Below are 21,728 nucleotides of genomic sequence, written 5' to 3'. Positions count from 1 at the left end.
TTATTCAGAATGGGATATAGGTAGAGAAGCACAGGAAGGAGACAGACCCTCCTCATTTCTGTAGCAGCACTATGATTGGTAGATATTTTTCCTGTAGCCTGGTGATAGGCAGAAGAGAGAGAACAGCAAACTTGGAGAAATGAACCTGTCATTTTGCTGATCGTGAATGCACAAAATTAGGATGGCAACTTTCTGCAGTGAGTCAGAACAGAGGTAGTAGCAGGATATGGATCAGCAGCGGGAGTGGCAAATTTCAGGTTTTGAAACTGAGTAATTTTTTGCTGACTCAGATATAGTTGGCTAGATTTTAGTAGCAGGAAAAGTATTTATGTTATCTTGATTGTCATACTGGAATTGCAAAATCCTGGTTCAGATACCTACTTAGTCACTGAGTTACTTTGGGCCGCTCCTTGACTGAGCATACACATTGTGGTATGCCATTGGCTTGTTGAATAAATGATTTACAGATCATACAGTAGTGACTGAATTCAGATTATATACTAAGATGTTATTAGTTACTAAGCTAAACCTGAACATAGCAGTTTACATGTTACATTAAACTATTATGTGACCTAGTTATCAGTGGTTTACCATGACATCTGTTTACCATGATGTGTTAACCTTGTCACTCTTATCACTATCACTTAGCCTGCGGAGGTAAGAGAAAGTACAGTGCTTATTTATTTGACTTATATGGCCATCCAATTCATAAGTGTGTGACAATTTTTGAAATTTAATGTTAACATTATCAAAATTTACTTGATGCAGTTGCAGGAACAATGATTCCCAGAAGAGAAAAATGAAACAACTTATGAGGTTGAAGAATCAATGGCTTTACAACATGTGGTATGACAGCTGCAATAATACAGAGATTGCTTTCTGACGTATCTTACAGGAGATATTTCTGCTGAGTTAGTAGTTAAATTCACACCTTTGAGATAGACATCTAGACTCATAAAGCACATTCCATGCTTAAGGAAGAAAAATTGTGCAATCTGTAAAACTCATGGAAAAAAAACTTGTCTGCTCAGCTCTCCTAGAGAAATTGAAACTGATGTTTTTTCCCCCTACCTTCCTCATCCAATCCTTCAGCAGCCAATGTAAGTCTTTGTAGTTGATTAAAAATGCTTCCATATGTTGCCATGCTAACTGAAGTTTCTGATTGAGAATATGATAGCAACAAGACACAAGTTGCCCAAAACTTACAACAGTTCATTTAATGACTGTTCATAGTTACAATGGCACTAAAAATGTGACTTATGACCATTTTTCACATTACAACCTTGTAATTGCAGCATCCCCATGATCATGTGATCAAAATTCAGATGCTTGGTAACTGGTTCATATTTATGACTTGCTGTGCCCCAAGTGCGACCTTCTCACAAGCAAAGTCAATATGGAAGCTATGTTAATTTAACAACTGGGTTACTGACTTATCAACTGCAGTGATTCACTTAATAACTGTGGCAAGAAAAGTCATAAAATGGGACAAAACTCACTTAACAAATGTCTCATTTAATGACATGTTTTGGACTCAATTGTGGTTGTAAGTTGTAACAAATACAAACCTGTATTTGTAGCTGTAGACCACAAATAGGCTGTGAACAAGTGCTCAACAATGTTTTTTCTTTTTACTTTCTAGCTTGCACTGTTTTGTGAAAGTCACCTTAACAGGCCTTGGTTCAGTGCGTTTATTTTACTCAGACATGTAAATAGATGCTAATATGTAAATAGTGAATAGATAATAAGATACCATACTTTACATCAAATTCTCAGAAACAAAACTCAAAAACAAAACCTACCTGGATTTCCAAAACGCATTTATTGTTAGTAGATAATGTAACAGAATCTTAAAACCTGCAAAATCCATTCTCCAAGTCAGCTCTGTGCAAATCAGGTGGAGTATTTAGTCTTCTGAACTAAATATATCTTTTTTGTAATGATCCTGCTCTGCCTTCATCTTCCTAGTCTGTTAAACATTCCATGTTATTTACTTATCTGTGGCAAGAAAGCTTCACCCTTGGTTGACCAAGAACAGACGTATATATGAAAAGAAAAAAGAAAATTATTGAATGCATATGTTTATGCCTATGTTTCTTAAAATATATTTAAAAGTAAAATAAAGCAAAAAAAGAATCACCATAGGTAGTCGTCAAAGTTAGAATAGCTTCGGAAAAGTTTTTTTATAACCTGTAAAGCACTTCCAGCTAATGTAAAATGTTGTGCCACGTATCCACGATCCCATGATTATAATCTGGGTTCTTTGACAAATTGTTTGCACTTATGACCAGTTGCCAAGCCCCTCTATGATTGGGTGGTCATTATTTGCAATCTTTTCACAGAATCATAGGGCTGGAAGGGACCTTGGAGGAGGTCCCTTCCAGCCCTACTCCTCCCCAAGGCAGGAGTTTTTATACCATCCCCTACAAATGGATGACATATCTTTTCTTGAAAACCTTGAAAAGCATCACAACTCCTGGAGGCAAGCTTTTCCTTTGATTAATTGTTCTTACTGTTAGGAAATTCTTTCTTATTTCCCGGTTGAATCTCCCTCTGACAAGTTTCCATCCATTGCTTCTTGTCCTGCCCTCAGGTGCTATGGAGAATAAGTCAACATCCTCTTCCTGACAGCCCTTCAAGTATTAGAAGACTGATATCATTCTTCTCTGAGCCTTCTCTTCACTAGGCTAAACATACCTAGTTCCCTTAGCAGTTTATTGTATGATTTAGTCTCCAGATTCCTTATCATTTTCGTTGTTCTACTCCACTCTTTCTAGGGTGTGAGCATCGTTTTAGAATTGTGGTAACCAAAACTAGATAGTAGTAGTATAGTCTTTATTGTCATTGTACCTCATGTATACAACGAATTGGTTTTATGCAATGCACTAGTCCAAGTGTGGTCTCACCGTGCAGTATTATTACTTATCATGATTTTAATGCTATTTCTCTGTTGATGCAGCCCAGAACTGTATTAGCTTTTTTGGCAGCTGCATGCTACTGACTCATACTTAAGCGATAATCCACCAGGACACCTAGATCCCTCTCACAGTTACTACTGTTGAGCCAGCCACCTCCTATTCTATATCTGTGCATTTGGTTTTTCCTATCTAAGTGCAGGACCTTACTTCTCTCATCACTGAACTGCTTCTTGTTGGATAGGACCTAATATTCAGGTCTGTCAAGATCCTTCTGAAACTTGAGTTCATCTTCCAAAGCATTGGCAATCCCCACCCCCACCCCAAGTTTGGGGTTGTCTGTAAATTTAATTTCCCCTTCTATCCCTTTATCTAGATCATTTGTGAAGATGATGAAAAGCAGGCCCAACGACAGTCCCCTGAGATATCCTACTGCATATTTCTCTCCGTGTAGATATAGCTCAATTGAGAACTACATGCTGAGTGCAGTTGGTCAGCCAACTGTGAATCCGTCTGGTCGTAGCACTGTCTATCCCACATTGTTCTCCCTTACCAAGACGTAGGCTGTAGTCTACTTAGTCAAAAGCATTACTGCAGTCGAAGTGTATTATATCCATAGCATTTCCCTGATCCATTAATTTAGTACTTTATCAAATATGGGAATAAAGTATGTCTGGCATGATCTGATTTTAACCATTTGGTTCTGGAGATTTGAACTCATTCAAAGCAAATAAGTGTTCTCTTATTAATTTCTTATCAATCTTTTTTTGCTGGTTTCCCCAGAAAGTCAGTGGAGAAGCCAGCAAGGAAAGTTGCAAGTTGCTGCCAATAGCCGAAAGGCCTCCCTTTTTGTCTCTGGGGCTGGCTGAAAGCTGCCTGCTGAGTAGGCTCAGCCCTCTGCTGGACTGTAGAAACCAGGCTTGGATCTGTAACCTAGCTGAGGTGTTATCTTCCGCATATAGAAGAACACTGGGAATGCCATTGTTTTGAAGGCTAGAAAGATTTTTAGCCTTCAGAACAATGGCTTTCACTAACTTTCTAGCCTTGTAGCAGTAGATAGTGAAATGACTCCTAATATTTAGAGATGGGGATCTGTTGTGGGCTAAATCTATCCTTTCTGGATTAATTGTCTCTATCAGTTAATTTACCAGTAGTTTTAGAGTTTGCATAACATTCACTGTGTACCCCAGGGGATTTCTTTGTGTTCTGGATCCTACAGCAGAGGAACGCAGCCTAATGTCTTAGGACCATATTTAACATCCAAAGCCTTGAGTGATTTAAGTAATTTAAGAAATTATTAAATTTTAAAATTTAAATATAAATAAATAGGTACTAGTATAGGGCAATGTTAATTTCTTTTGATGTAAAAATTTGGTCTTTTCCCTACTTTATTTGTCAGTGGGATAGATATTAAGTAGTAAATATAATTGCCAACATTGGGTCAACTAAAAAAGCTAAAGTGCCAGTTTGGTGGATATTTGAAGAAAAGTAAGGAAATTTGAAACACACTATGGGGGTATTTTTTATGCAAACAGCTGCTTATGCAACTTTCATTATTTGATCCTAATTAAATGTGTATAACCTTTGCTCATAGTCACCCTTAACTTAAAATGAGGACTTTTTAGAAAGGAAAACATACAGTTACTAATTAAACTTAATCATGGCCTAGAGACAAAGCTGGGGAGAGAGGATAGATAATTCCAAGAGAGAAAATGCTAATAAGTCTCTTCCAGATGAAATAACATGTGGAAAAACAAAGCAATTATTATTCAGCATGGGAATTCTGCAAGAGATTTAGTCAGTTTGAGTAAAAAAACGTCATAAATGCACATAACTAGAATTTTAGCCAAACCATGGCTTAAACGTTCACCAACTACTTCAGTATTTTATATCTTTTCAGTATAAAGTATTTTATACTTTAAAATGATAATCGGATATTTTTTAGAATGATAACTTACATATCTGTTTATGTAATCAAAATGTTGCTGTATAAAGCCTAGCATCTTCGCTGTAAGGGTAATTCCTTATGACAACCTAAGCTGATTGTCTCCCCTGCTGCTCCTAGCTGTTCCTAAGCTGCCTTAAAAAATTCCATCTGGATTGCTCTGGTTTTGTAACTGGGCTAAGTTGATGTTCATACAGGACAGCAGCCACAGTAGGCCCTGGCTGGTAGTTCTCTTGCTTCTTGTCCTACCAATTCATATAGGAGAGTCAACCCTTTCTAGATATTTTCTGTGTTAATGGGTCTCTTAAAGTTTGCCTTTTCTTTTCAGCAGTTGTTCCCTCCTTCGTGATCTCTTTGCCTTTCCCTTTGCTTTCCCAGTTATTTGTGCACCTGTATGCCCTCATACTCTCTTCTCTTCTTTTCTTCTATGAAACTCACACAGAGCTTTTCTTTCCCCATTCTAAATTGTTCAATCATTGCTTTGATGGTACAATGATTGAGAGAAAAAGAACATGTTCTTTCATTTAGCTTTGTGTAGCAGTGAAATACTGATAGTTCAAGTCCATAAAAGATCTAGAGTTGTTGGAATTTTACAGCTTTATTCCAAAATTCCTAAGCCACAGGTTAAAGGTGATTTGTGTTCATTTAAAAAAAACAAACCTGAAAGTATGGTGGGTAGAAATAAAAAAGGTGCCTTCTTGGCAGTTGTTAAGGGTAGAATGGAGGTATGGTGGTGGAAGAGTTGGAGAAAACGTAATGACCATGACACTTTATTGGACTCCATGGTATTTATAGAACTTCACTGAATTAACTAAAGAATTAAAAAGGAAGCTGCTGAGTAAGAGGGAACATAGCAGTCCAAGATGAAATGGCCATGTCGGGCAGCAAGCAACTGCTGGAAGGGAGGGGACTTGCCAGGCACTATTCCTGATCACAGTAGGAAATTTTGCTAAATTGGAATGAAGCACAATAGATTGATAACACAAAAGGACTTAAGATAACAAAAGTAATTTTGAAACAGAGCTTCAACAGTTGAGTGGAGGGGTAAATTTGTGATAGGTTTGGAGTAGGCGAAAGGCAACATCCATTTTTGTGTTCAAGAAATGGTGAAAGGTGAGATCTGGACTTTCAGCTAAGTTTAACAACCTGACCAGCTTAGAAGAAATTACTGACAACAGAGCCCTTTAATTGGAGCATCTTTGCCCCTGGGATTACTCATCAAGATTATTTTCAGCCCTGACTATCTAGTGATAATAATAATAATTAATTTTAACATTAAACCACATTTACTTAAAAAAACCCTGTATTGTTAGGTGTGTAATATTCCTTCGCTGTCTGAAAATCAGAAACATTACAAAATTCAGAACATGACTTCTTCTCATTCTACAATTAAACCATGATGGTGCTTGATATTGAAATAGTCAAGGGCATTGCCATTTTGAACCAGACTACATACCTGAACCTTTGTCTTTTTAAAGTATTCATGGGGCAGTTTAGTTTATAAAGAATGTAAACACTAGAATAAGAAACTGAAAATTGCTACAGTGGCAACTTTACAGTGGGTCTTCTTTATTTTTTGGTTTAGGAGAAGAGCCTTGTAATATAATTCACAAAATTTTGTATCGATTAGGCTCTTCAGTCACAGCATGGTGATTTCTCTATTAGTCATACTATCTTAACTAGCAAAATGCTCAGTTAGCTTATTTTTTAAAACATTAGTAGCTCTTCTAGCTTCAACATAAATATTTCTGTTCATAGGAAAATTAAGCTCGTAGGTTCATAGGCTTTATTGTCTGTAATATTCTTAATACAGATCCGTTGTCATTTATGCATGCTATGGCTAGTGCGTTTACATGTCCTGGTATATTTTTCTTCTTTTTCTACTGGAATACTTTCAAAAATTTATATTTAAAACTTTCATTTTCTGTTCTCAGAACATAGGTTCTGTGGATTAAGTATTTTTAATTATTCTGAATAATGAAAGTGGTACTTAAGGCAGACTGAAGAACATATTTTAAAAAAATAGATATATTTAGAATATTTAACAAATAAGAACATAACAAATAATAACTTGATTGTTCTGTTTCTTCCCAAGTGTGATACGCAGAAAAAGAGTTTGAATGACCAACACTTTCATTTTTTAATTGCATGTTAGGTTGCTTGTAATCACAGCAGGTCCATGACTATGAATTTAGGAATGCCTTAGTCATACAGAAATTGTGAATGAAGATAGCATTTTAATCTTTAAATAAGGGCTAAGCATTGAATGGCTGTAATCTATTTGCTATATAACTTTAAAAAATATTTTGACAGGCTTATTTAAAAAAAATGGAGACAGGATAAATATGTATAGGTAGTCCTCAACCTACAACAGTCCATTTAATAACTGTTCACAGTTACAATAACATTGAAAAAAGTGACTTATGACTGTTTTTTACACTTATGACCATTGCATCATCCCCATAGTCATGTGATCAAAATTCAGATGTTTTGCAACTGATTCATATTTATGAGAGTTGCAATGTCCTGGGGTCATGTGATCACTTTCTGCAACCTTCTGACAAGCAAAGTCAATGGGGAAGCCAAGTGCATTTAACAACCGTGTTACTAACTTAACAACTGCAGTGATTCACTTAACAACTGTGACAAGAAATGTCATAAAATGGGGCAAAATTCATTAACAGCTGTTTCGCTTAGCAACAAGATCAATTGTGATCGTAAGTTGAGGACTATCTGTGTACTAGGAGATTTGCTCAATCTAATACCACTAGAAAAAGCAAGAATCATGCAAATAGTTTCATATTTATTTCTCCAAATGCTGGGGAAACTTTATTTTTCATTTTGCACACAGGTTCATGTGCCATCTCAGAACTGGGAATATGAATGCATAATCCTGGTTAAATTCAGATGCCTTGGATTGGTCATGAGGATTACTAATAAGTAATTACCAATACAATTACAGCAACAGTTCTCAGTGTAAACAGTCTGATTAGCTGGAGGCCTTTAGCCAAAGAAAATTAGCCTCTTCTATAATGGGAATAAAAACAAAGGAGCAAGAAGAAATTACTGCTCATTTGAAAGGAACACTAGGATTTCCTTGCCAAAACCAAGTGAAATAAATACTGTCTTTGGGATCTGATACAAAATTCTAGCGTTGGGTGCAGCATTTACAGCAGTCAGTAAGACCTGCTTTCTGGGAGCAGCAGTTTCCCTTGTGTATGATACAGTCAACAACACACCCACTTTAGGAATAGGGAGTGAGTTAGATGGAACTTTGATATGGATTTTGTTTTCTATGCAGTTGTTTTACTGCTTAGTTTTGGGAGTGGAGCCACACTTCATCTTTTTCTTTTCTTTTTGGCTATGATTCAATCTCTGGTGCTGTGGCTTGTCTCTCTCCTTTGTCTTTGTGCTCTTTGAGTCAGCTAGTCTCTGTGGTATGAAGTTCTTTCTTGGTTAATCTAGTAAGAAACATGAAAAAAAAAATCCTCTTATCAAAAAGGGAGCTGGATTTTCTATTACAGTAATCTCCTTTATTCACAGCAACCAGCAGTCTGGAAAATGTACTAGTAAAAAAGCAATATATTTTTACAAACATGCTTCCGCTATTTAATTGAGTTGTTAATTATTGTAATGATGTACCTTGCAATTCTTTCAGTCAGAATCTGTATTAAGAGAGAGAATGTATGAGAAAAAGAAATTTATATAAACAGGCCCTTATATTACTACAACCTCCTAACCTTGATTTGTTGAAACAGCTCTCTTGAATTATATATAGAATGTATTCAATCCACAGACCTAAAATCTAAATACAGGTTGTCCTTGACTTACAACAGTTCATTTAGAGATGGTTCGAAGTTACACCGGCACTAAAAAAGTGACTTATGACCATTTTTCACACTTGTGACCATTGCAGCACCCCCATAATCACGTGATTTATATTTGGATGCTTGACAACTGACACACATTTGTGACGGTTGTAGTGTCATGGGGTGATTTAATTATCTTTTGCAACCTTCTGACAAGCAAAGTCTATGGGGAAATCAGATTCACTTAACAACCATGTTACTAATTTAACAACTGTAGTGGCTCGCTTAACAAACATAACAAGAAAAATTGTAAAATGGGGCAAAACTCAACGAATTTCTCACAGCAACATAAATTTAGGGCTGGATTTTAGTTGTAAATCGAGGACTATCTGTAGTTTCAGCTCTACTTCAGGGCAGGAAAAACATAATAATATAACATTGAAATCCTATCCATTATCACAAATGACCCATTTTTTAAAAAACAGTATTTTAACTGAAAATCCAAGTACATACTGAAATTCTGCACTGATACCACCATTTCATCCTCATGCAGGAATTTCAGATTATATATTGCAATTCTTTAAATACTGGTGGTTCTCAACCAGTGGTGGGTTTCAAAATTTTTTAGAACCTCTTCTGTAGGTGTGGCCTGCTTTGTGGGAGTGGCTTGCTGGCCATGTGACTGAGTGGCAGTGGCTTGGTAGTTATGTCACTGGGTGAGTGTGGCAAACTTGTAAAACGTGAAACTGACTTAACAACACTCTTGCTTAGCAACCAAAATGTTCACTCAAAAACTCTGGCATTTGAAGCACGCAAGTCTTAAAGCTGTCAAGTTACAAGACTCTTGCACCCCTAATCCTTTAGAAAAAAACCCAGGGGTGTTCAAACTTGACAGCTTTAAGACTTGTGGACTTCAACTCCCAGAATTCCTCCTCTCGCTCTTCATCTTGATGATGTGCGGACAGGTGGGGGGAGGGAGCTGGAACTGGTTGTAAACGGCACTGAAGATTTGTGGAACCTCTTCTATAGAAGAGGTTAGAACTGGCAGGAACCCACCCCTGTCCTCAATTGATGATTGGGCCAGAATTTCTGTTGCTAAGCAAGATTGGTGTTAAGTCTCATCCAGTTTTATAATCTTTTTTGCCGTGGTTGTTAATTGAATCACTGGCGTTATTAAATGAATCATTCAGTTGTTAAGCAAATCTGACTTCCCCCAATGACTTTGCTTGTTGGAAACCATCTGAAGATAGTCATAAGTGGAGGTCAAGTGACCCTGATGCAACTCTTGTAAATATATGTTGGTTACCAATTGAGTAAATTTTGATCATGGTACTCTAGAGATGCTGTTCAAGGGGTCACAAAACAAATGGTCATAAGTTGAGGACTATCTGTATTGTCCAATGAAAAATTCTGGAGAATTTGAAAGCTTATTCTAAAACCTTTTGGTTTGCCATAATAAGCATGTCTTTTTTTGGATTTTAATCTTTTAATTCATAGGCCTACCTTGGTTTCTTTCAATTCTTTTCATCTTAGTTTCTCCTATCCTAATTAGACTTTAACATTTGCATTGCATAAAATAAAGTTTAAGTTCCTTAAAGTTATGCACATATTCACCTGTTTATCATTTGCTTAAAACTATCTGCCCAAACCTTGTTCTGTCTAGCCAACTCACTCTATTTCCAATTAGCTCATGTTATTTCTAGATTGGGCGAAAATTTTCTGGTTTTTATTTTCCTCATCATGGATTTGGATGGAAGCAAATTATGCCATATCTACTCAGGGCAGGTATCCAAAGCAAATAATTAATCTCCGGTGAACTTCCAGTGAAGGAGAATTAAACCCATGATTTCCTAACATATATCACCTTCTGCCTTCTAACCTAAATCCTTTATTGCAGTGATGGCTAACCTTTTTCCCATCACGTGCCAAAAGCGGGGGAGTGCAGTGTGGTCATGTGCAGGCGTGCCCACACCCATAATTCTATGTGCGCAATACCCACCCACCCCCCTGCGTGATCGGAGGGCGGAAAATGTCCCTACGGGCAACCCGGAAGTCCGTTTCTGAACTTCAAGTTTGCCCGTTGGGTTGTTTTTTGCCCTCCGGAGGGTGAAAAACAGGCAAAAATGAAGGCTGAAGTCAGCTGGCCATATGCTGGAGCTGACAGGGCAACACCTCGCGTTCCCTAACAAATGGCTTCATGTGCCACTTCTGGCACACATGCCATAGGTTCGCCATCACGGCTTTATTGTGTATCTGATCCAGGTCTTTTGTGAAACATGTGCCATGTATTTGAACAGTGCTATGATAGTCCAGTTGGTGTATTGGCTAAGATGCTTGGCTAGAAACCAGGAAACTGAATTTAGGCTTTCCTTAGTTATGAATGCTAAATGCATAATTTTCAGCTAGTTACTCTTTCTTCATCCCAATCTGCCTCACAGAATGTTGGTTGTGGGGCAAAACGACAATCCTTTCATTAAAAAAAATATTGTTCGACAATGTTAATTGTGTTTTAACTACCTTTGATAATTTTGGAACAATCTTTTTACTAAGCTAAGCTGTTAAAAATGTGCATATTCTTTGTAATAGCTATCAATAAAAGCAAGATAACAAAAAGTTTTCCAGACTAGTAGATCCATCTCCCTAACCCCGTGATGACGAACCTATGGCACGCTGAGCCATTTGTCAGGGCACGTGAGGCTTGCCCCGTCAGCTGGCCAACTTGCTTCGGCCTTCTTTTGAGGCCATTTTTCGCCCTCTGGAGGCTTCAGGAGCTTCCCTGAAGGCCCCGGAGTGTGAAAAACTGGCCCTATGGGCAAACAGGAAGTTCAGAAACGAAATTCCGGTTTGCTCGTAGGGCCGGTTTTAGCCCTCCGGAGCATTCAGGAGCCCTCAGGAGGATTCCCTGAAGGCTCCGGAGAGCAAAAAACAACACTACGAGCAAACCGGAAGTGACTTCCTGAACTTTCGGTTTGCCCTTAGGGCCAGTTTTTCACGCTCCGGAGGCTTCGGGGGGGGGGCAGGGGCAAAGAGGCTGTTTTCACCCCCCCCCATGCTCCTATAAAGCCTCTGGAGCCTGGGGAGGGTGAAAAAAGCAGTCAAAAAATGGGGGGAACGCTGGTCGTGTGCGCATGCGCACTAGGGTTATGCATGCATGCGCACTAGGGTCGTGCATGTATGTGCACTAGGGTCATGCACAAAGCATTATGGGTGTGGCACGCCTGCATACAACCTCCCCTGCGCTTCCCCCCGCTTTTGGCACATAAGCCAAAAAAGATTTGCCATCACTGCCCTAACCTCTTCCTTTCTAGTGTTCAGGCTTCTCACTTCTTAACAGATAGCAGTTGGAAATGGGTTTGTTATATCATATTGATTTTCATTGAATTCTACTCTATAAAGCTCACTATATAGTGAGATGGGTAGCATATAAATTTAATAAATAATGAATAAAATATACTCAAATTACTATGTATTTGTTGTATGTGGCATATCATTTTTATGAAATTTTGCAATATGTGGCAATATAAAGAATGGTAATGATATAATCCCTGGGGCATTCCATAATTTATTAAGGATATCTAGATATGAAGTACCACAACTAATGTCTTAACTTATTTGTTAAAAAATGAAGAATAAATATTACTGTATAGATACAAGCCCAACTTTGAACCTGTATCACATAATGAGAATAGCAAAATACCAGTATTTTTCTCTCTGACTGCCTTGATTGAAAATTGTCCAATGGCAGCTCTCAAGATGCCTTATAACCTATTAGAGAAGGATAGATAGGATATCTTGAGCCTGCTGAGATATGTTTACAAGACAATTTATCAACACAATTTATTGTGTTTGCTCTGATGTAGATTCCACTTTTACAGAAACAAGTTGGATAACTCAGGCAACATTTTGTGGGGTTATCTTTGTACTTTCCGAGAAAATAGATAGGATTCTCGAAAATGACTTCTGCTATCTGTGGGATGTATCAATGCCTGCAGAGATAGCAGAAGTCAGGAAGCTGGGTGAATCATATACTTTTGGATCAGAGGTATTAAATGGTCACTTGAAAGGGGGTGGATGGGCTGGTAATATAAAATAGGTCATCTCTTGATACAGCCAGGTTAAATAGCTTCCAATCAGTATTCACCCTTCATGGAAAAGTTTGTGGAGAAGATATTAAGACTACAACTACAAGGAATCTTAGTGCCAATTATGTAGATGAAGCAAATTATGTAGATTGGTTTTAGCCGAGTTTCATATCCAGGAATGGGACTGAAATTCTATAGGTCATTTTGGAAAACTTGAATTGGAAGGTATAGCCCTCCTACTCCTATTGGATCTCTCAATGTCATTCTGTCAGGATTTCATGAATCCTTCCTATATCCTGAGACTAAACATATTACTTGCATTTTGTTTCAATTAAACCAACTAAATATAAACTTCCTTTTTAATAGCATATTTCTTTTTACAGTTATATTTTCTTACGAAAAGAAATAAGTCACTTTGGTATAGTGGTTAAGGCACCAAGCTAGAAATAGGAGACCATCTAGTCCTGCCTTGACATGAAGTCAGCTGGATAACTTTGGGCCAGTTGCTCTCTCAGCTTTGGGAAGCAGGCAAAGGCAAACCTCCTGAAATCTTGCATAGAAAACTGCTGGGACTAGTACAGGAGGTCACCAGAAGACAAAAACTGATTCTAAGGAACCCACCCACCCCCCACCCCCAAAGGAGGAAAAGGATATGAGGAAACAAGTCTGTCTACTGGCTTGTCTCTTTTTACCACTCTTAGAAACTGTGTGTATATACTGAAACAAGGGTGATGATTTTTTGTGGAACTGTTGGTGGTTGTTAAAGTGTGATATATTCTAATTTTGCTTATATATTTTATTAGACTCACTTCCTCCTCCACAGTAATTCAGTTGTTCTATTGTCCGTCCATCCCCCACCCCCCCACCCCCGTCCCCAATTTTGACTTTTTGTTAAAATTCTGAGAGGGCAAATAGATTTTTCAGTATTACAGTTAGGCTTCTTGCATTTTTTAACTTGGTATGGGTCATCTAGAATGAGTTTCTTGGATTGTGATCAACATTAAGGAAGAGTTAACACTCAAGTTTACTTGATTGCAATTTATTTCATCTAAGATAATGATTGGTAGTTTGTTGTTTCAGATATTCTCATAGGCAATTTGTGGCAAGAGAAGGAAATATAATAAATTATAAACTTTCCATTTATTTGACATATCCTGTCTTAATGTGTATTAAAGGTTTAGTATGAAGACAAGTGTAAAATTTTAGATTTAATTTAGATTAAAAAGTAAAAGAAAATGGCTGGCTGAATGCTGCTACTGAGGTATGATGAAATCCTCACCCTTTACTTAGGTTATCATTGAGCTCTTTCTTGTCTCGAAAAACAAGTTTGCCTTCCTTGCTTCACAAGCTCACTGGCTACTCACTGTACTTTTTAAAGTGGTCTCAGAAGAAAAAATGTTCCTTTAATTTGTGTTTGTATTGCTGAGCTGTTTCATCTGCGGTTTGCTCTGGCTGAATTGAAAACAGATTGAATATTCTGTAGCCACTTTGCTTTTTGTGGCAGTGTAACATTGGAAAGCTATGCTTTGAAAGAAAGATCTGGCACAGCATACTGAACACCTATTGTAATACTGTGATAGAGCAATGCTTTGCCATCTCAACCCACTTCTGGCAAGACCCAGTTTCTCACAATCCTTGCTTTGTGTTGTTTCTTTGCTGGAATGATGGATATGAGAGACTGCTCGTTGGCTGTGGATCCTGAGTCAGTTAACCCTTCTGGAGCTATTGCTGTTCTCGCAAAACTGCCTTACAATTCGTGCAGCTCCCATAAAAACCTCTTTTTCAGAGTGGCAGGATGCCAGACTTCGCTTTTGTAGTTTTTGTTTGTGAAATTTTGATTTGGGCAGTGACCCAGTAAGCGGAGAGAGAATGAGAGTGAAATTTCCTGGGATTGTAATGACTACTTCTGTGTTACAGCCCTTCTCAGAATATAGGAAATACCTTACTGCAATTCTTCTATCATTGCAAGTGCATCATTGTTATAAGAGAGAGGGGGGGAGTATCCTATTTTTCTGTGTGTTCTGCAAGTGTTTAAGGCTTATGTGTTACTTTTACAGAATTTGGCATGGTTGACATTCTTATCTGCTAGCTGAAATTCATATCTGCTAACTATCTTCAGGGCATAATATAGCCTATTATCTTTACTGAAATCATTTATGTCCATGTTTTTGGACTGGAGGCATTATCATAAAATGTATGAACTGTGATGGTTACTTATATCCCTACTGTGTGATTATTTATCATCCTGACTTCAGAGAAGGGGTGGGTAATTCATTTTCCTGAGACTGTTTGGAGGAGTGAGCCAATAGGACTGCTGAGGCCACTGCCCTGGGCCTAATGTATGGGCCATCAGAATTACTTTGAAGAAGTCCTGAACAGACTATCATGCATTGCCTAACAGTCTTATCTTCATACATAACAATGGATTACTCTAGGCTTCTTTCCTTTGGGGATTGCTGAAGCTGCACAAATAGGAATATATTAAGATTTTATATCCTTTAGGGCCACTATGGACATATCTTAACTAAACTTGCCTCTATGCATCCAGTAAAATACATGCTGGATTTTGCATCTTATTCAGTGTAGTTATGACCTGAACTTTGAAAAGTTTATTGTTGATTCCATTATCATAGACAATTCACTCCCTGGTCAGTTTACATTTCAGGTAACAAACCTCTTCAGGATGAAGATTCTGTTAAAATGTTCTGGCCATGTACCTGAAACACTTGGATTTTCTAAATTCGGGGAATTTCTTGTTTGTCAGTCATGCTAACATAGCCCCAGCTCATTTGTAGAATAGAGAGAGATAGTCCAGGTGGTTGATAATATTGCTCCCAAGTGGCATTTTTCCTCCCATCAAGCAGAATAAACTACGGTATTTGATTTACTAGGCACTGAGGGTGTTGAAATGGAACATCTGATCTGATTCTTTGACAGATCAAACTGAATACAAATGAAAGCCCATTTTAAGAAAGTAGTAATGTATCTCTGATAAGCTCTCATTGGTCCAGGAAATCTGTACAATTATAGTCCAGTTTCAATTATTCCATTTCTGGAAAAAGTGAGTGAAAAAGAAATAGTCATTTTATTGTTCCAAATACAGCTGAGACACACAGATCTAGACTCTCAGCCAGGATATTATATTGAAATTGTTCTGGTTTTTGTTCTTGGTGACTGTTTTTTTCTTATTAATGACCAGTAATCAATCCATACATCCACATTGCCTCTGTATGACAGTGGGCTGGATGAGGGATAGCAAATAGCACACAAATTTGTAAATAAAAATCTGATTTTGGAGTTTGAGGTTCAGCCAGTTTTGGATGAAGTTGTAATTTCCCCGAAAGAACAGGTTTACAGTCTGGGAGTACTCCTTGGTTTTCAATTGTGACTGGATTCATCGGTAGCAATTGTGGCACTGATGGTATTAGGGAAAAGTGTCTCTAAGTTGGCAGTTGGTGACAACTAGGCTGTTTACTGGTAGCAAGGTACTAGGATCATACACCTTTAATGTAGGATCTGCATTGATTATTACTTGCTGATTGGGCAAAATTTCTGTAGTGGAATTTAAAAACCTTAAATGACTTAAGGCTGTTAAAGGATAATTGTTTAAAGGATCACCTCTCCCATTATGAATACACCCAGGTTTTAAGTTTTGCAGAGGAAGCTTTTTTGAAAATGTTTCTTCTGTCAAAGACCTGTCTTTATAACAAGCCAAAGAAAATCTCCTTTGGCATTGCTGCTAGTATGCTCCTGTGTTGCATTTGGATCATGCTCTTTTAGTATTTAGAAAATTTGTTTTTAAAAAAACTGCATGTCTTTTGCCAGATTCTTAACTGATTTTAGCATCAGATTTGGGGTTTATTTTAGATTATTTTTTCTCTATTTGCATTAAAATATATTAGCTGCTTTAAAAATAAATCAACACTTTAATGAATTTCCTATTAGTTAAAATTAGGGCTCTGAAAAAGTAGTTAATTGTGGATTTTTTCTATCCTAAAATATATTTATATAGCAGACATTTGAAAGACTTAAGTCTAAGAATAATACCTGACTTTATGACTCCTAGGGTGTTTGGCCCAGACTGATCTGTGCATATTATCTTTGTTTCTTAATTGTTCCCTGATCCACTTGGCTTTTTTATTTCTTGTGAATCAGCCCTTCTTATCTACAAAACTGGTTTTTCTCTTTGTAGTTTTTTTTTTCAGTTACAGGAAGTGGGGGTGTGTAGCCAAAGGGACATTCAGACTAAAGAGGAACAATAAAATTTAGTAATGATTCATCTTATTTTTGCTGCCAGTGGCAAGGAATTTTATGTATGTGAAGTGCTTTTGTGTTGCTAAACATTATATCATCCAATTTTAGATTTCGGTTCATCTAGAAACCCACAAGCTAATCTATGTACATGTGCTAATTATGTTGTAGGCCTAGAATTCTTTATTAACATTTTGAATAAAGAAGCTAAAGTTCTTTCAATGAGAAACATATTTTTTCAATTTTCTCAAATTGAGAGAAGGCACTTTAAAATCCACAGAGGATATTTTTAAGAAGAAATCATAACAAAATACTAGTATGGTGTTTCTTTCAAAAATAAATGCCTCTTAAAAAATAATATTTTTTGAACGGTTAATTTCTAAAATTCTTTTTGCATATCTGGATTATGTTTTGCAATTGTTGCATAGATCTCTCCCCCCCCCTCTCTCTTTTAAATATGTCTGTTTGAGGACAATAATTAATCCAGGCTTTCATGGTTGACATGCCAATAAAATTGTTTATTATTGTATACAAACTTCTACTATAGAAGGTACAGAGTTTCTTTTTAGAGCTTGGGAAAGTCCAGTACCTGAAGCCCTCTTTTGCTCCACAATGGCTCTCAGTGCAGGGCTACCATGCTAAATGGCTTTCTTGCTTGGTATGATTTTGGGTTCCTTTTAAAGCCACCTCTTTGTCCAAGTCTCTGCCAACTGTCATATCAGAACTAAGTGAATCTTTTCCACTTCCTGTCAATCTTTTTCTAATTCAGTTAAAATTTGGATGACACTGAGAGGCTTTTTAAAAAAATCACTCTATTTAAAAGAATAATACCATATTGAGGATTAAGGGATGAATAGGACATCCAAGGAAAACATTTTTTCCCTTTTATATATGAGTGACAGGCTATGCTTCATTTTTTATCTCAGGTGGTATGTTTAATTATGCAGACGATTTTCATTCAATCTTGTTAGATTCTTTGACACTGCCTGGACAAGTCCCTGCAGTTTTCTTGGCAAGCATATTCAGAAGTCCTCCTTCCTAGGACTGAGAGAAAGTGCTAGCCCAAGATCACCCACCTGGATTTGTGCCCATGGTGGGACTAGAACCCATGATATCTGGTTTCTTAACCACTATATCAAAATGACTGTCTATATTACAAAGATCAAATAGCAATTCCGCCTGTTGGTTAAGACAGCAGACTAGAAGGCAAGAAACAGTGAGTTCTAATCCTGCTTTAGGCATGAAAGCTGTCTGAGTGACTTCGGGCCAAGCCAGCCATCATATTTATAAAAGTAATAAAGGTGGGATTAAAAAAAATCTAAAAAAGAAAAAATTGCAAACTTATATTCTAATTATCATTTCTCTTTCGGCATAGAAAGCAATCAAATGACAAATTTGAGTCATATGGAGCTATTTGCTTCAAGTCTGATCCTGCTAAGGTAACACCATGTGGTGGGAGAGATAAATAAAACACGGGAATTGTTGGCTGAACAATGCATGAAAATGGCCCTGGTTAGAGGGTGGTATTTGGACTGATTTTGACAAAATATTAGGGGTTTACGCTGATTAGCTTGAGCTGTGTTATATTTTGTGTGAACTTCACCTTGTCAGCCAGGCAGCCTAACAGTGTCCTTTTAATATTTCTTTTTCTGCTTAGGTATGACTCTGGAAAGGATGGATATATTGACCTGATGGAATTGAAGCTGATGATGGAGAAACTTGGTGCACCTCAGACACATTTGGGTCTGAAGAATATGATCAAGGAAGTGGATGAAGACTTTGATGGCAAGCTCAGTTTCCGTGAGGTACGTGCTAGTAAGAAAGATATGCAATGTAATAAGAATGTGGAACTTAGCTACTACTTCTGCTTTTCAGGTTTTAGGAAAAAAATAATGTGCAGTACATTAAGAATAAGATTTCAGTACCCTATTTACAGTAACACAAGAGGTTATTCAAGGACATAATTTCCCAAAGGAATTCCCAAGTATTAGAACTTGCTATTTATACATCTTCCCTATCCATCCCCAAATTTAAACTATGGGAATCTTATGTTTTAAAGATATTGAAATCCAAACTCTGCAGTACTACCTGACTTGCATAGCATGTTAAGTCATGCTTACTTGGTAGTAATCTTCTACTTATTTATTAGATTTATATTCTGCCTTTATTTTGTGAGATTCAGAGTGGATTTTTTCTTACTAGAACCCTGTGAGTTAGATTGAGCTGAAAAAAAGTGATGCAAAGCCACCAAGCTGGCTTCTATGCCTAAGGGAGGATTAAAATGTACTTTAAATCCTGAGAATACCGATTGCATTAAGCCCTGCACGAAACAATGGAATATAAAACAGTTTGGTGTAGAACCAGTTTGGTGCAGTGGTTAAGGTATGACGCTAGAAACTAGGACACTGAATTCTACTTCCACCTTAGACATGAAAGGTGACTGGGTTACTCTCTGTCAGCCCATACCACTTCAGAGGGTTGTTGTGAGAAAACGGGAGGAAGAATGAATATCATTGTGTTTATCACCTTGAGTTATTTATAAAAATAATAAAAGTGGAATATTAAATAAATAAATAATACATTGCTTTTGTTCTTACTAAACACTGATATGCTTGAATTTGCTTGGTTTTGACTCGGCATATTGGGTAAGAACTATAGTTGGACTGTAGGGAACATGCCATGGATTTATAAGCCTCTTAGTCTCCTCCACTTCCTCTTTCCCCTTGTATGCTTCAATCACTCAGGCACATTCTGCATTGAGCACAATAGGGATTACTGTAATATCCAAAGAAAAATCAGAAGACAATTCAAATGGTATTTTCTGAACCAATTTTGGCACATAAATAATGTTATCCACATCAGAGGCATTCATTTATTGAAATTAAGAACTAAGGGGTGAATTGTATATATGCACAGAGTCAGGGAAGGGAACTTGGAAGAAATGTTAAGAAATATTAAGCAAAAAAGACAAAAGTGTTACTTAAGTCCTTGGAACAGAAGTAATATTAAGAAAAGAATCCGGTTGGCTCCTGCATGACTCAGTGAAGCATAAGAGGGAAGGAAGAAGAAGTACAATCAACTTGTGAAATTTTGTTATTTTAGCCTACAATAAAGCATCGTTCTCATCTTCCTGTGAAGTTGAGTTTTGTATCTGATCTGCATTTAGGAGGACAGGAAGAGCCTCTTATTCCCTGCAAAAATAAGCAATATTCACTTGTTGGGTACTACCCAAAGACATCCAAACAATGTTTTCCAACTTCAGATTCTATGGCATGGTACAAAGTGGATAGTCCTGCACAAAGCAAGTGCCTCTTTGATTCAGATATCGTACATGCATTGTGAAAACCATTCTTCATGGAACAAAAGTTTAAGGTGGGTGTCGGCAACCCGCAGCTCCAGAGGCACATGCGGCTCTTTGACCCATCTCCTGCAGCTCCCTGCTGACCTGGTCGCATGACCAGTTCTCCACCCCAAGACACTGGCCCAAACTGGCTGTGGCTGATAGCAACCTCACTAATATGAGGGCTGGCGGGGTGGGAATGGGATCTGGGAGAAGGGTACGATGGAAAAGGGGACAGGCCTGCAGCTGAGGAGCGAGCATGAACTGCAGTGGCAGCTTTCCCGAAAATGATCCTCCTTCTCATGCAAACCCCTGGCCAGCTGTTGCGGGGCTAGGAAGGCGCATGATCGGGGCAAGCATCAGGATACCCTCAAGTGAGTGGCTAGGCTCAGCCAAAGCGCAGTGAAGGTGCACAGAGCAGACAGTTTGACTGGCTTTCTCTGAGCCTGATCCTCAGGGTGTGCATGCAAGGTTCGGTGGGGCCAACCCCTTTTCCCGCTGTCCTGAGCTTCTTCACTCCTCCAGCTGAGCAGTGCCAGCGGTGGCATTGATTGAAAGCACCCTAATGCCGGCGGTGGCACCACTCAGCTGGAGGAGTAAAGAAGCTCAGGGCAGCGGGAAAAGGGGGATGGCCCCGCCGAACCGCGCACGCCAGTTTGACAGGCCTGATCTTGAGGGACATCAGGAAGAGCTACTACCAAGACAACAGTCAAATGAAAGAAAGGAAAGGGCGGAGGCACATTCATACTTGGAAAATTCTGTTACTATAACTTTACAGTAGTTCTGAAGTACTATTGTAGTAAAGTAGTACTAATCTACGTACATAACATTCCTAATTGATCTACCTTGAAGGGCAAAGGAAATTCCTACCACTCTGGTATAGCTGTAGCATAGATGTTGTGCAGCAGGGGAATGGTATAATAAAAGGATAGATCATTTTTTGAAATGTAGTATTTCTGCAGCATTAGAGTTAATGTGGAGCAAATAAAAAGACTAATCAATTGGATTGTGGACTAACCTGAATATTTATTTCTCATCTTTTGTATTAATTCATAAATGACTACTTTGAAATGTAATAGTCAAAATAATTGGAAGTTACGACTTTATGTTGATGTATTACTGTAATAATAAAAAGAACTCTTAAAGCCTTTCAGCATAGTTCCTCTAAAGCATTATTCACTTGAACTTGAGTAAACAATTCAATTGTAATGGCAATATTACACGTTTCTACCTTACTCCTGATCCCTGTCCTGCTTTCTGTCCTATGGCAGAGTCCTGATTTTGGGTATGCAGAGCAGGTTAGGTAAAGTTGTTGTTGTTGTTGTTGATTTTATTTATATGCTGCTCTTTTCCCCGAAGGGGACTCAGGGCGGCTCACAACTCAAC

The 21,728-nt window shown here is 37.8% G+C and overlaps 1 protein-coding gene across 2 annotated transcripts in view; it reads left to right on the top strand.

Moving 5' to 3' along the window:
• The window catches only part of EFHD1 (EF-hand domain family member D1), a 33,212-nt gene that overhangs the window by 2,159 nt on the left and 9,325 nt on the right, over positions 1-21,728 (top strand). For both annotated transcript variants that reach the window (XM_032225286.1, XM_032225287.1), the window contains exon 2: positions 18,660-18,807. In XM_032225286.1, the coding sequence (XP_032081177.1) occupies positions 18,660-18,807 (148 nt within the window). The remainder of the gene's footprint in view (positions 1-18,659; positions 18,808-21,728) is intronic.

The sequence above is a fragment of the Thamnophis elegans genome, chromosome 10 (genome assembly GCF_009769535.1).
Source record: "Thamnophis elegans isolate rThaEle1 chromosome 10, rThaEle1.pri, whole genome shotgun sequence".
NCBI lineage: Eukaryota > Metazoa > Chordata > Lepidosauria > Squamata > Colubridae > Thamnophis > Thamnophis elegans.
Note: the sequence above shows the minus strand (reverse complement) of the source record. Positions and strands in the feature narration are given on the sequence as shown.